Raw genomic sequence first — 13,402 nt, forward strand, 5'->3', positions numbered from 1 at the left:
GACAGAATACCCTTCGTCGTCCAGTACTTCCCCGGAGCGGAGAAACTACGTCATCTTCTTCACAGCCTTCAACACGTCATTGATGATGATGAACATCTTGCCAAGGTCATCCCCACACCCCCACTACTTGCCTTCAAACAACCGCGCAACCTCAAACGAACCATTGTTTGCAGCAAACTACCCAGTCTTCAGAACAGTGACCTCGACACCATACAACCCTGTCATGGCAATCTCTGCAAGATGTGCCGGATCATCGACATGGATACCACTATTACACGTGAGAACACCACCCACCAGGTACGCGGTACATACTCGTGCGACTCGGCCAACGTTGTCTACCTCATACGCTGCAGGAAAGGATGTCCCGAAGCATGGTACATTGGCGAGACCATGCAGACGCTGCAACAACAAATGAACGGACATCGCGCAACAATCACCAGGCAGGAATGTTCACTTCCAGTCGGGGAACACTTCAGCAGTCAAGGGCATTCAGCCTCTGATCTCCGGGTAAGCGTTCTCCAAGGCGGCCTTCAGGACCCGCGACAACGCAGAATCGCCGAGCAGAAACTTATAGCCAAGTTCCGCACACATGAGTGCGGCCTCAACCGGGACCTGGGATTCATGTCGCATTACATTCATCCCCCACCATCTGACCTGCGAAATCCTACCAACTGTCCTGGCTTGGTACAATTCACACCTCTTTAACCTGGGGTTACCCCATCTCTGGATCTGTAAAGATTTAATCATCTGCTAATGGTCGCATTCCAAGCATTGTTTGGCATCTTTGAATTTATCTATATATGTGTTTCTGGAACAGACCTCTTCATTCACCTGAGGAAGGAGCAGCGCTCCGAAAGCTAGTGACATTGAAACAAACCTGTTGGACTTTAACCTGGTGTTGTAAGACTTCATACTGTGCTCACCCAGTCCAACGCCGGCATCTCCACATCAAAAGAAATAGCAGTAATTGTAGAGGAACCAGTGATATTCCAGACAGCACTGCCTCAGAAGTTATGGAAATAGTAATTTAGTGAAACATTGTAGGCACTTGTACCAATGTTTGTGCACCACTTAGATTAAAATCCAAATTAGACCGTTGAGATGAAAGTCTTGCTCCTTGGCTAGGTTTTGGGCAATTTCAATCAATGTTATTAATGGATGCGAATTCACAGCACACAAGGGCAGTCTCCCACAGTAATGCCAAAGATCAGAGTGCAACAGGCTAGACATTTAAATTATAAGTGATCTGTACCTCAACTCCCTCGATCTAACCATCTATGAGCCATTTTGCTTGATATCTGACCTAACAAATATTTGACAATCTTGGTTTACCTTTTTTAAAATCTGTGCATTAGCTTCTAATGATTCGAATCACCAAATCCCCTCACTTGCACTTTAGTCTCTCAAATAAGTAAATATTCTGATTTACCTTTCTTGGATCCAAAGAGCGACACTTCGCACTTCCCCACATTTAACTGTCTGTGCGGAGTCTGCACATCCTCCCAGTGTGTGCGTGGGTTTCCTCCGGGTGCTCCGGTTTCCTCCCACAGTCCAAAGATGTGCGGGTTAGGTTGATTGGCCATACTAAATTGCCCATAGTGTCCAACATTGCCCTTAGTGTTGGGTGGGGTTACTGGGTTATGGGGATAGGGTGGAGGTGTGGACCTTGGGTAGGGTGCTCTTTCCAAGAGCCGGTGCAGATTCGATGGGCCGAATGGCCTTCTTCTGCACTGTAAATTCTATGATCTATGATCTAACGTAATTTAGCCTACTCACTTAATCGGTCTATAACTCTTGGTAACTTGCAGTTTCCATCTATACAATTGACTGCTCTACCTAAATGTCGCCTACAAACTTAGATATGCAACTCTACTGCTTCACTCGCATCATAGATCCCATACAATGTGAAATGCTGAGGCCTTAGTACCGATCCTTGAGGAACGCCAGTAAGTCAGAGGGCATTCATTTAATTCTATGCGGTGTCTACTACCTGGAAAACAATCAACCCATATTTAGTTCCACATGTCCCCATTTTGCTAATAATTGCATTTGGAATTTTATCAAATGGCTTTGGAGTCCATTAAAACAACATCCATCGACACACATCTGTCCACCTAGTTAGTAAGCTCTTCAAAAAATTTGATACATCAGTCTGACGTTACCCACCATTCATAAATCCAGTCTGAATCTCCGATCAATTCAAGCCGGTCAGGTGGAAGTTTTACAGCCCCATCACAGTGGGGCCGGAAAACGTGACAGGCCATTCAAAAGTTCATCGACTTCGACAGGACGGGAAAATCACGCCAGTACAAATCATTGATGCTGGTAGGGCAGGTTGAGAAAGTGGCTACAAAGGCATGAGATTTTGGAGTTTATAATCAGAGGCAGAGAGTATAAAATCAAGGCGGTTATCGTGACCTTTATGGGAAAAGAAAGTTCAGTATCAACTGGGGTATTGTTTCCAGTTCTGAGGTCCACACTTTAGGAAGGATGTGAAAAGTTTTAGAGGGGGTGCAGAATAGTGAAGTGTTCAAAGTCACGAGAAGCCCAGACAGAGTAGATAGTTGAGAACCAAAGGACACCAACACAATGTGAGAAAACCTTTTTGCACAGCAACTGGTTAGAATCTGGAATGCACAGCCTGAGAAAGTGTAGAGGCTGATGCCAGCAGTGCTTTGAAAAGGTAATCGGATAAGCACCAGAAGAGAAAATAAAATAATTACACAGAGTAAGGAGTCGGGAATAATACTAGCTAAATTGCTCTTGCAGAGATCAGGCATGGACATGATGGATGAATGGCCTTCTTCTGTGCTGTAACGATTCTGTGATTTTACTCTTTCACTCAATCCATGGTGATACCAGGTCTGTAGTTTCTCTCTCCTGTCTTAAATAACAGGAGAGACATTGGCAATTTTCCTATCCAAGGACACAATTCCTGAACCTAGAAAATTTGCCAATAAAAGTTTAAGAAATACAGTGACGTCTAGCAAACCCAGACCAACACTTGAGTGGGGCAGCACAGTAGCATAGTGGTTAGCACAGTTACTCCAGGGTACCAGGTTCGATTCCCGCTTGGGTCACTGTCTGTGCGGAGACTGCACGTTTTCCCAGTGTCTGCGTGGGTTTCCTCCGGGTGCTCCGGTTTCCTTCCGCAGTCCAAAAATGTGCGGATTAGGTGGATTGGCCATGCCAAATTGCCCTTAGTGTCCAAAAAGGTTAAGTGGGGTTCATTGGGTTACGGGGATAGGGTAGAGACGTGGGCTTGAGTAGGGTACTCTTTATAATGGTCGGTGCAGACTCAATGGGCCGAATGGCCTCCTTCTGCACTGTAAATTCTGTGATGTTTCTGTGATGTATCTATGATAACCTGCGTTATAAAAGAGTATTACTGTACAGAAATTGCAGTGATATACTGCAAACCTATGGGAACTACACATTGGACTGACAGTTTTGCTACAGGCACATTCTGAAATCCTCACTGGGATAAGATGTAGAGTAAGCAGGATTCATCCTCAAAAACAAAAGAATGTCACGGAATAGTCAGATCATTCAGTTTTATGCATTCTCATTACGGTGAATCATTAGCGTGGAGAATGTGGGCAGGAGAAAATGCAACTGAAAATGCTATTGTGCACAAATAAATAATGCCTCCTCTACATGCCTGAATCACTAGGCTACTGGGAGGGTGGTGGGTGAATGGAACCACATCCCCACCCCCCTAATTCTGTATCAAACTGACCACAGTTAGCTATGATCTGATACAATTTGAAGTACTATGGTACCAGCCTGGTGACGTATTTAAGCATAAACTGTAGGTTAGTTTTCTGTAGCAAGGGTGAAAACTTCCCTCTAGTTCGTACTTATGCTCATAACCGCCTGTGTCTAACAGGTTAAGAGAAGTGAGCAGGACCCATTTCCTAATTTTAATACAATGTGTAGATGTCGTCAATGCAACAGGGTGGTTTCTGCAGCGCCTTCAGCTAGGACTATTACAAAACTGCTTCATGCAGCAGTTCTAGACATATAAATGTGGCACCATAATTCAGAATGTACTGACAAGTGACTTGCTCTGCCACCTGCTGCTTCAGCAAAGAATATTCCATGGCCAAGGTTACCTTGAAAAGGGAAGGCACGGGCAGCCCTGCTTTCAATTACCATTCCCATGCAGGTGAGAGCCAATGTGTCATAACACTGCTCCAATGGTAACTTTGCTGCAGGTGGCGCAGTGGGTTAGCCCTGCAGCCTCGCGGCGCCGAGGTCCCAGGTTCGATCCCGGCTCTGGGTCACTGTGTGTGGAGTTTACACATTCTCCCAGTGTTTGCTTGGGTTTCGCCCCCACAATCCAAAAATGTGCAGGCTAGGTGGATTGGCCACACTAAATTGCCCCTTAATTGGAAAAAAAAATGAATTTGGTACACTAAATTTTTTTTTTTAAACTATGCTGCCCAAGGGCAAGGTTTGGTCTGAATATTTTCCGCCATGGAGTTTGAAGGTGGCTCTGTTTTGTGATGGAATGTACATGAAACAAAATTGTATTAGTTACAGTTCTACGGTTGCAAAGCAATAGTGAGAGAATTTAAACTTCAGAAGAGGAGTTGCTTGTTTTGTTGACAGTTTTGCCTCATTGCTATGGAGCAATAGAAGCAAAACATTATCTGCTTACCTTCCTACTTCTTTCACCAACTCCATATTAAAGTTACATTGCCAAGCTGGTCTTTTTGTGTTTCGCCTCCATATTGTCTCTCTATAGTAACCATAACAACCCAGTCAAGAAAATAAGCACCTCTTCCAGAAGCATAACTTGCTTACGGTTGACAGTGTTATTCCAAAATAGCAACGTCCGGATCCATTCCAACAGGAAACAAAACCAAGTAAAAACGCAACAACTCTTATGCAGTGTGTTCAGCAGACTCACCAAATAAAGCCATTATATAGAAGCAGCCAAGGTGCTGTGTAAGACATGAACAGAAGGAACATTATGAATTGTTGTAGCGATAGCAGAAAAGCTTAGGGACACAGAATTGGCCCAGTAGAGAATGCTGTGCCACAGCACAATCATGATAGTTATTTCTGATAATGCTAGAATTCCAGCACAGCAGTTTGAGATTGAAACTTCCAACAAAAAAGACAGTTTTTCTTTCAATTTACCTGGTGGGCTAACTATAAATAATAGTACTCTTTAATTCCCATTCATCTTTTCAGAGCATCAGACAACAAATACTTTAATTCTGTGCTTAAAGTTTGACATGTCAGTGTTGGTGATAATGTTTTTCCACTAAGCCGAATGCATCATACATTTCTAACCCCTGGAATGCCTGCCCTCAAAGCACTGTGGCTGTACTTACACCACAAGAGCTGCAGTGGTTCAAGAAAGCATTTCACCACCACCTTCTCAAGGGCAATTAGGGATGGACAGTAAATACTGGTCCAACCAGTGACACCCACTCCATGAGCAAATATTTTCAAAATCATATACAGGAGAAACTTACATTTAAACTGCATTTAATCACATCCTTTGGAAATATCCAAAGGCACTTCAAATTTGATTAATTACTTTTAAGTGCATTGTTGTGCAAGAGTATTGGCCAAGACACAACAAGGAACGTTTTCTCTGCTACAAATAGTACCATGATTTTTTTTTAATCTTAAGAGCTTAATATCTCATACATCCTTAAGCACTATTGGAGAATATGTTAACGGTGCTATACAATGGAAGTTTTTGCTGTTGTAGTTCAGAAGAGGTGCAAGTGCTTTAGGAGGGAAGTGTTTTGAGAAAAACAGGCACAATCCTCATTAAAGAGAAACCCACAACTTTTTAAGACGCAACAAAAAATAGTGGTAGTTCCATGGTGCTTGCTCACAATGAAACACCTCAAGGCCTCACTCAATTACTTAAGTGCAGTGACTGTTACGTAGGAAGACAAAGTTCTGTGAATATTAAAAAATATGATGTGCTTGAATGCAATGTGTTAAAAAATAACTTTTTAAGAGAAATATATTGGCAAGCTTTGTCTCAGTTAGTTTTGAAATAGACAAAGCAATCGCCATGGTCTCCAAATGGAGAGAAGTGTGCGCCCTTGGCTGATTTTAATGCTTATCTGAATGAAAGGAATAATCAAATTCCTTGCACATCTGTATCTTCTGTAGAATTATTTTTTTTGTAAATGGAAGGACGCGTCAGATGATGTTTTCTTTGTCAAAGTATTTAATTACTGCGTCTGCTAGGATGTTGGAAATTGCAAAATGAGGTCAGGGTTTAGAGGCGGGTGTGGAAGTGGTCTGTTACTCACACACACTAAGTTAGTCAAGAACATGTGGTTGTCTCAGTGAAATATTCTCCCACCAAGGACATTAGGAACCATGGTGAAAGCTGAAAGAATGTTTTCCCCTTGTGGAAGAGAGTAGAACCAGGCGATACAGTTTAAAAATGAAAGATTCTCCCATTTAAGACAGAAATGAGTCTTTTTCTCTGTGGGTTGACAGTCTGGAATGCGCTGTCCAAAGAGTGGCGGAGAATGGGTCATCAGAAATTTTTACGGCTGGGTTAGATAGATTCCTGGCTGACAAGGGAGTTAAAGCATATAGAGGATGGAAGCAGAGTAGAGTTGAGATTAGGCATAATCTTATTAACTGGTAGAACAAATGCGAGGGGCCAAATGGCCTACTCATACATACAAAATAGGCCATGTAGGCCATTCTGCTCCTTGAGCCTGCTCCGCCATTAGATAAGATCATGCCTAATCTGTTTTGTGTTTCAAATTCCACATTTCCATCTACCCAGATAACATTCAATTCATTTACCTAACAAGAATTTATCTACCTCCGCCGTATAAATATTCAATGATCCCACTTCCACCGCCTTCAGAGGCAATAAGTTCCAAAGTCGCACAACCCTCAGCAAAAACAAATTCCCCTCCTGTCCTAAAAGGAGACTCCCAATTTTAAAGTAGAGCCCCTTAGTTCTGGATTCACCCTTAGTTCTGGATTCACCCATAAGAGGAAACATCCTTTCCCGTCCACCTTGCCAAGATTGTTCAGGACCAAGTCACCCCTCACAAAACTCCAATTGAAACAAGCCCAGTCTGTCCAAGCTTTCCTCGTAAGACAACCCACTCATTCCATATCCATCTGATAAACCTCCTTTAAACTGCCTGTACCTGTATACTAGCTTTAGGTGACTCATAATCCTGTTTCAAATTCCTATGCTTGTACGAATTAAGGGTAAGATTTGAATAAATATATTTGCCACTTATGTTTCAAACCAACAATATAATAATGCTGAATTCCCTTGGTGAAAGGATAATAAACAAAGATCAATACCATTTCTCCCAGTTTTGAGGAGCACAAAGAGAATAAAGAGGAAACAGTGTCCTCAGTGTCAAAATCCGGAGAAGAAAGGGGGGGGGGGGAAAGAGGAGGAAGAAAGGGGGGGGGGGGAGAGGAAGAAAGGGGGGGGGAGAAGAGGGAAGAAAGGGGGGGGGGAGAAGAGGAAGAAAGGGGGGGGGGGAGAAGAGGAAGAAAGGGGGGGGGGGGAGAAGAGGAAGAAAGGGGGGGGGGGAGAAGAGGAAGAAAGGGGGGGGGGGAGAAGAGGGAAGAAAGGGGGGGGGGGGAGAAGAGGAAGAAAGGGGGGGGGGAGAAGAGGAAGAAAGGGGGAAGGGGGGAGAAGAAGAAAGGGGGGGGAGGGGGGGGAGAGAAGAAAAGTGGGGGGGAGAAGAAAGGGGGGGGAGAAGAAGGGGGGGAGAAGAAAGGGGGGGGAGAAGAAAGGGGGGGAGAAGAAAGGGGGGGAGAAGAAAGGGGGGGGGAGAAGAAAGGGGGGGGGAGAAGAAAGGGGGGGGGAGAAGAAAGGGGGGGGAGAAGAAAGGGGGGGGAGAAGAAAGGGGGGGGAGAAGAAAGGGGGGGGAGAAGAAAGGGGGGGGGAGAAGAAAGGGGGGAGAAGAAAGGGGGGGGAGAAGAAAGGGGGGGGGAGAAGAAAGGGGGGGGGGAGAAGAAAGGGGGGGGAGAAGAAAGGGGGGGGAGAAGAAGGGGGGGGGAGAAGAAAGGGGGGGGGAGAAGAAAGGGGGGGGGAGAAGAAAGGGGGGGGGAGAAGAAAAGGGGGGGGGAGAAGAAAGGGGGGGGGAGAAGAAAGGGGGGGGGAGAAGAAAGGGGGGGGGAGAAGAAAGGGGGGGGGAGAAGAAAGGGGGGGGAGAAGAAAGGGGGGGGAGAAGAAAGGGGGGGGGAGAAGAAAGGGGGGGGAGAAGAAAGGGGGGGGAGAAGAAAGGGGGGGGGAGAAGAAAGGGGGGGGGGAGAAGAAAGGGGGGGGGGAGAAGAAAGGGGGGGGGGAGAAGAAAGGGGGGGGGAGAAGAAAGGGGGGGGGGAGAAGAAAGGGGGGGGGAGAAGAAAGGGGGGGGGGAGAAGAAAGGGGGGGGGGGAGAAGAAAGGGGGGGGGGGGAGAAGAAAGGGGGGGGAGAAGAAAGGGGGGGGAGAAGAAAGGGGGGGGGGAGAAGAAAGGGGGGGGGGGAGAAGAAAGGGGGGGGGGAGAAGAAAGGGGGGGGGAGAAGGGGGAGGGGAGAAGAAAGGGGGGGGGGAGAAGAAAGGGGGGGGGGGAGAAGAAAGGGGGGGGGGAGAAGAAAGGGGGGGGGGAGAAGAAAGGGGGGGGGAGAAGAAAGGGGGGGGGAGAAGAAAGGGGGGGGGAGAAGAAAGGGGGGGGGAGAAGAAAGGGGGGGGGGGAGAAGAAAGGGGGGGGGGAGAAGAAAGGGGGGGGAGAAGAAAGGGGGGGGGGAGAAGAAAGGGGGGGGGGAGAAGAAAGGGGGGGGGGAGAAGAAAGGGGGGGGGGAGAAGAAAGGGGGGGGGGGAGAAGAAAGGGGGGGGGGGAGAAGAAAGGGGGGGGGGGAGAAGAAAGGGGGGGGGGGAGAAGAAAGGGGGGGGGGGAGAAGAAAGGGGGGGGGGAGAAGAAAGGGGGGGGGAGAAGAAAGGGGGGGGGAGAAGAAAGGGGGGGGGGAGAAGAAAGGGGGGGGGGAGAAGAAAGGGGGGGGGGGAGAAGAAAGGGGGGGGGGAGAAGAAAGGGGGGGGGGAGAGAAAGGGGGGGGGAGAAGAAGGGGGGGAGAAAAAGGGGGGGGAGAAGAAAGGGGGGGGAGAAGAAAGGGGGGGGGAGAAGAAAGGGGGGGGGAGAAGAAAGGGGGGGGGAGAAGAAAGGGGGGGGGAGAAGAAAGGGGGGGGGAGAAGAAAGGGGGGGGGAGAAGAAAGGGGGGGGTAGAGAGAAGAAAGGGGGGGGGAGAGAGAAGAAAGGGGGGGGAGAGAGCAAGTAAAGGCGGTGAAGGAAGTGACGGGACAAAGGGGAGAGAAAGAAATGGTAAAGGAGAACGCACGGTTTCTCCTCCCGTTGCATCCCCCTTGGTGAGGGTGCAAGAGGCCGGGTCAAAGGTTGGGGTGTCAGAGTTTGTTGATCGTCTCCTCCTCGCTACTGTTTATTAACCGACGGCCGGGCCCGGGCTTCACCCCGCCTGCTGCCCCACGCCGGCCTCCCCTCACCTGGCAGCGGCACACGATATCCGCATCCTGCGCCAGCAGATCCACCACTTTGCCTTTCCCTTCGTCTCCCCACTGCGCGCCCAGCACCACCGCCACTCGGTTGCCCAGCTTCGGGTTGAGCCGGGGCCTCGGCCTCTCGTCCGTCTGCGGCCGGCTGCTCAGCTCGCCGTTGTGGCCCGGGCCTCCTCCTCCTCCGCCGGCTCCGTTCTCCGTCATGGTCGCCCCGCAAATTACCGTCCCTGCGGCGTGCGGCTTCCTGTCAGTGAGCGGCGGCACGGCCCTCCCCCCCGCCGCCTTTCCCGCTCTCCCTGCCTGAGGGACGCCGCCTCCTCCCGCACCTCGCTCCTACCCCTCCTCAATCCCAAACTCGGCCCTCTCCACACACACAAAACTCTTCACACTTGAGTGGGATCTTGCTGTGCGCAGAATGTCCCTGCTCCATTGCCTCACACCAGCATGGGCAGTGGCACCTCCCTGGACTGCCCCCCTGATCAACATTCACCCAAATCTCTGCTTCTTTCGGATTTAAATACTCCCACTGTGGCTCGCCTGCGATGCTGTGCAGGTCAGTGCATAGGGGCCGAAAAATGTCTGCACTGCTGATGGCATTTTTATACCAGGCTGTATATTCCACTGCTGTTCTTCATTCAAATAACAAGTGCTCCACAAGGAACATTAAATGTCAAAGTTTGATACCCAGCCACGTAAGTAGAACATAAGAGATAGAAGCCGGAATAGGCCATTCGGCCCCTCACGCCTGCTCCTCCAGTCAATAAAATCATAGATGTTCTGGCTGTGGTCATAACTCTTCACTTTCCTCCTTGCCCCCTCCATAACTCAAACCTTTGTTGGTCAAAATTCAAGCTCGGCCTCAAATATATTCACCCACCGTTGCTCTCTGCGGGAACACCATAAGACATAGGAGCGGAGGTAAGGCCATTCGGCCCATCGAGTCCACTCCACCATTCAATCATAGCTGATTTCAACTCCATTTACCCGCTCTCTTCTCCATAGCCCTTAATTCCTCGAGACATCAAGAATTTATCAACTTCTGTCTTAAAGACTCTCAACGTCCCCGGCCTCCACCGCCCTCTGTGGCAATGAATTCCACAGACCTGCACTCTCTGGCTGAAGAAATTTGAAATGAAATGAAAATCGCTTATTGGCACAAGTTGGTTTCAAATGAAATTACTGTGAAAAGCCCCTAGTCACCACATTCCGGCGTCTGTTCGGGGAGGCTGGTATGGGAATTGAACCGTGCTGCTGGCCTGCCTTGGTCTGCTTTCAAAGCCAGCGATTTAGCCCTGTGCTAAACCAGCCCCAATTCTAACAACCCTCTCAGACAAATGGAAGACCTCATTCTTTTTTTGAAAATATTTTTATTCAAGTTTTTAATATTTTAACATTTTAAATAAACAACAAAGCCAAAAACACCCCAACCCACCCCCACCCACTAATCGAGAACAAAAACCCACTTTGCCCCCCTCCCCCTTAACAGCTGATGGTAACTAGCGCTATAAAATGTAATACAAACATATCCCATCTCTTGTGGGAACCCCTCACTTGCTCCCCTCAAAACAAATTTGACCTTCTCCAAATACAGGAACTCCAACAGATTCCCCCAGCCATACTGAGGCACAGGGTGCAGAAGCTGACCACCAACTCAACAGACCACCTATGAGCAATCAGCGAGGCAAAGGCTAAAATATCCACCCCTGCTCCCGACTGCAGCTCTGGCAAGTCTGGCACCCCAAATATGGCCCCGAGGGGGACTGGCCTCCAAATCCACAAGCAAGATCGCTGACATGGTGCTGAAGAACGACCTCCAAAATTTCCCCAACTTCAGGCAGGACCAGAAACATATAGACGTGGTTGCCCCCCTCCCCCCACCGCCTCCCCTCCCCCCACCATCTCCCCTCACCGCCCCCCGCCTCCCCTCACCGCCCCCCGCCTCCCCTCACCGCCCCCCGCCTCCCCTCACCGCCCCCCGCCTCCCCCCACCGCCCCCGCCTCCCCCCACCGCCCCCCGCCTCCCCCCCACCGCCCCCCGCCTCCCCTCACCGCCCCCCGCCTCCCCCCGCCCCAGCATTCACAAATGTCCTCCACCCCCTCAAACAATTGGCTCATCCTCGACTTTGTCAGGTTCACCCTGCGTACTGCTTTCGCTGTATCAATCCGAGCCTCGCACACAAAGTTGAGGCATTCACCCTTCACAGCACCTCACACCACAACCCCTCCTCCAGCACCATCCCCTGCTCCTCCTCCCACTTGGCCTTAACCTCCTGCAGAAATGCCATATTCTACTCCAAAATCCTCCCGTAGATCGCTGATCACCACCCCCCCCCCTTCCAGCCCCATCACTGATAACACCCCTCCGGCAGCGAGAAGGGCGATGCCACCGTAAAAGTCAGGAAACATTCTTCGCAAAATCCCATACCTGCATATACCTAAAAACCTCTCCCACGGGATCCCAAACATCTCCCCCAATTCTCCAAATTTGCAAAAAGCCCATCTAAGAATAAGACCTTCATTTCCATCACCTACAATACAGTCGAGGTGACTGAGTTGACTTCTCCCAGAATTCTCTTCTGCAGTCTCTGCTGGATGATGATCTTCCTCCTGTTTGTCACTGGAGGGGTTCTTTGGTTACCCACAGTACAGTCGTGTGACTGAGTTGACCTCTCCCAGAATCTTCATCTACCGCCTCTGCTAATGATCAGTTTGTGCCTAGGAGACTAAGCTTTTTGCCAGGACCAAAAACAATGGCTTCTGTCTTTTTTTCCAATATTTAGTTGAAGGAAACCTCTCCTCGTCCAGTACCAGATATTACAAGCTGTCTGACAATTTAGAGACAGTAGAGAAGTCAGTGGAGAAGGTGGTGGTTAGGAGGATCAGGATTCTTGGACTCCATGTGAAAACTGATCTATGTTCTGTTTTCTTGATCGGTTTCTGTATTATTCTTTACATTGGGAGATAGCGAGTGATATGGCATTAAGATGCAAGGGAGCCTACAAGCTTTTGAGCAGTTCAGAAGTAGACAAGTTGGAGTGGGTGGTGTTAAGTAATGGGTTAAGAGTTAAGTAATGCATTAAGAGACATTGCAATTGGTTGTCTCATTTATGTTAAGTATCCAATGATTGACACTGATATGTGAAGGGGCTTCAGGTGGCCCTTGTGCCAGGTGGTGTGTTAGAACATAGAATATACAGTGCAGAAGGAAGCCATTTGGCCCATCGAGTCTGCACCGACCACTTAAGCCCTCACTTCCACCCTATCCCCGTAACCCAATAACCCTTTCCTACCTTTATGGACTCTAAGGGCAATTTAGCATGGCCAATCCACCTAATCTGCACATCTTTGAACTGTGGGAGGAAACCGGAGCACCCGGGGGAAACCCACAGTGACCCAGCAGGGAATCGAACCTGGGACCCTGGTGCTGTGAAGCCATAGTGCTAACCACTATGCTACTGTGCTGCCCTTTTGTGCAGAGGCAGAGGCAGTGGTTAGCACTGGGACTACGGCGCTGAGGACCCGGGTTTGAATCCTGGCCCTGGGTACATTCTCCCCATGTCTGCGTGGGTTTCACCCCCAAAACCCAAAGATTTGCAGGTTGGATGGATTGGCCATGCTAAATTGCCCTTAAATTGGCGAAAAAAATAATTGGGTACTCTAAATTTAAAAAAGAGAGAATCTAACCATCGCCCCATGACATTCAATGGCATTACTATCAACATCCTGGGGTTTACCAGTGACCAGAAATTGAACTGGACTAGCCATATAAATACTGTGTCTACCAGAGCAGGTCAAAGGCTAAGAATCCTGCGGCGGGTAACTCACCTCCTGACCCCCAAAGCCTGTCCTCCATCTACAAGGCACAAGTCAGGAGTGTAATCGA

At 48.8% G+C, this 13,402-nt stretch overlaps 1 protein-coding gene across 1 annotated transcript in view; it reads right to left on the bottom strand.

Annotated features, from left to right (window-relative positions):
* Positions 1-9,800, bottom strand: part of adss2 (adenylosuccinate synthase 2) — a 103,052-nt gene extending 93,252 nt beyond the window's left edge. The window contains exon 1 of the mRNA XM_072512808.1: positions 9,508-9,800. Within this exon, the coding sequence (XP_072368909.1) occupies positions 9,508-9,723 (216 nt within the window). The 5' untranslated portion in view covers positions 9,724-9,800. The remainder of the gene's footprint in view (positions 1-9,507) is intronic.
* Positions 9,801-13,402: the final 3,602 nt, after the last annotated feature.

The sequence above is a fragment of the Scyliorhinus torazame genome, chromosome 1, assembly GCF_047496885.1.
Source record: "Scyliorhinus torazame isolate Kashiwa2021f chromosome 1, sScyTor2.1, whole genome shotgun sequence".
NCBI classification, from domain to species: Eukaryota; Metazoa; Chordata; class Chondrichthyes; order Carcharhiniformes; family Scyliorhinidae; genus Scyliorhinus; species Scyliorhinus torazame.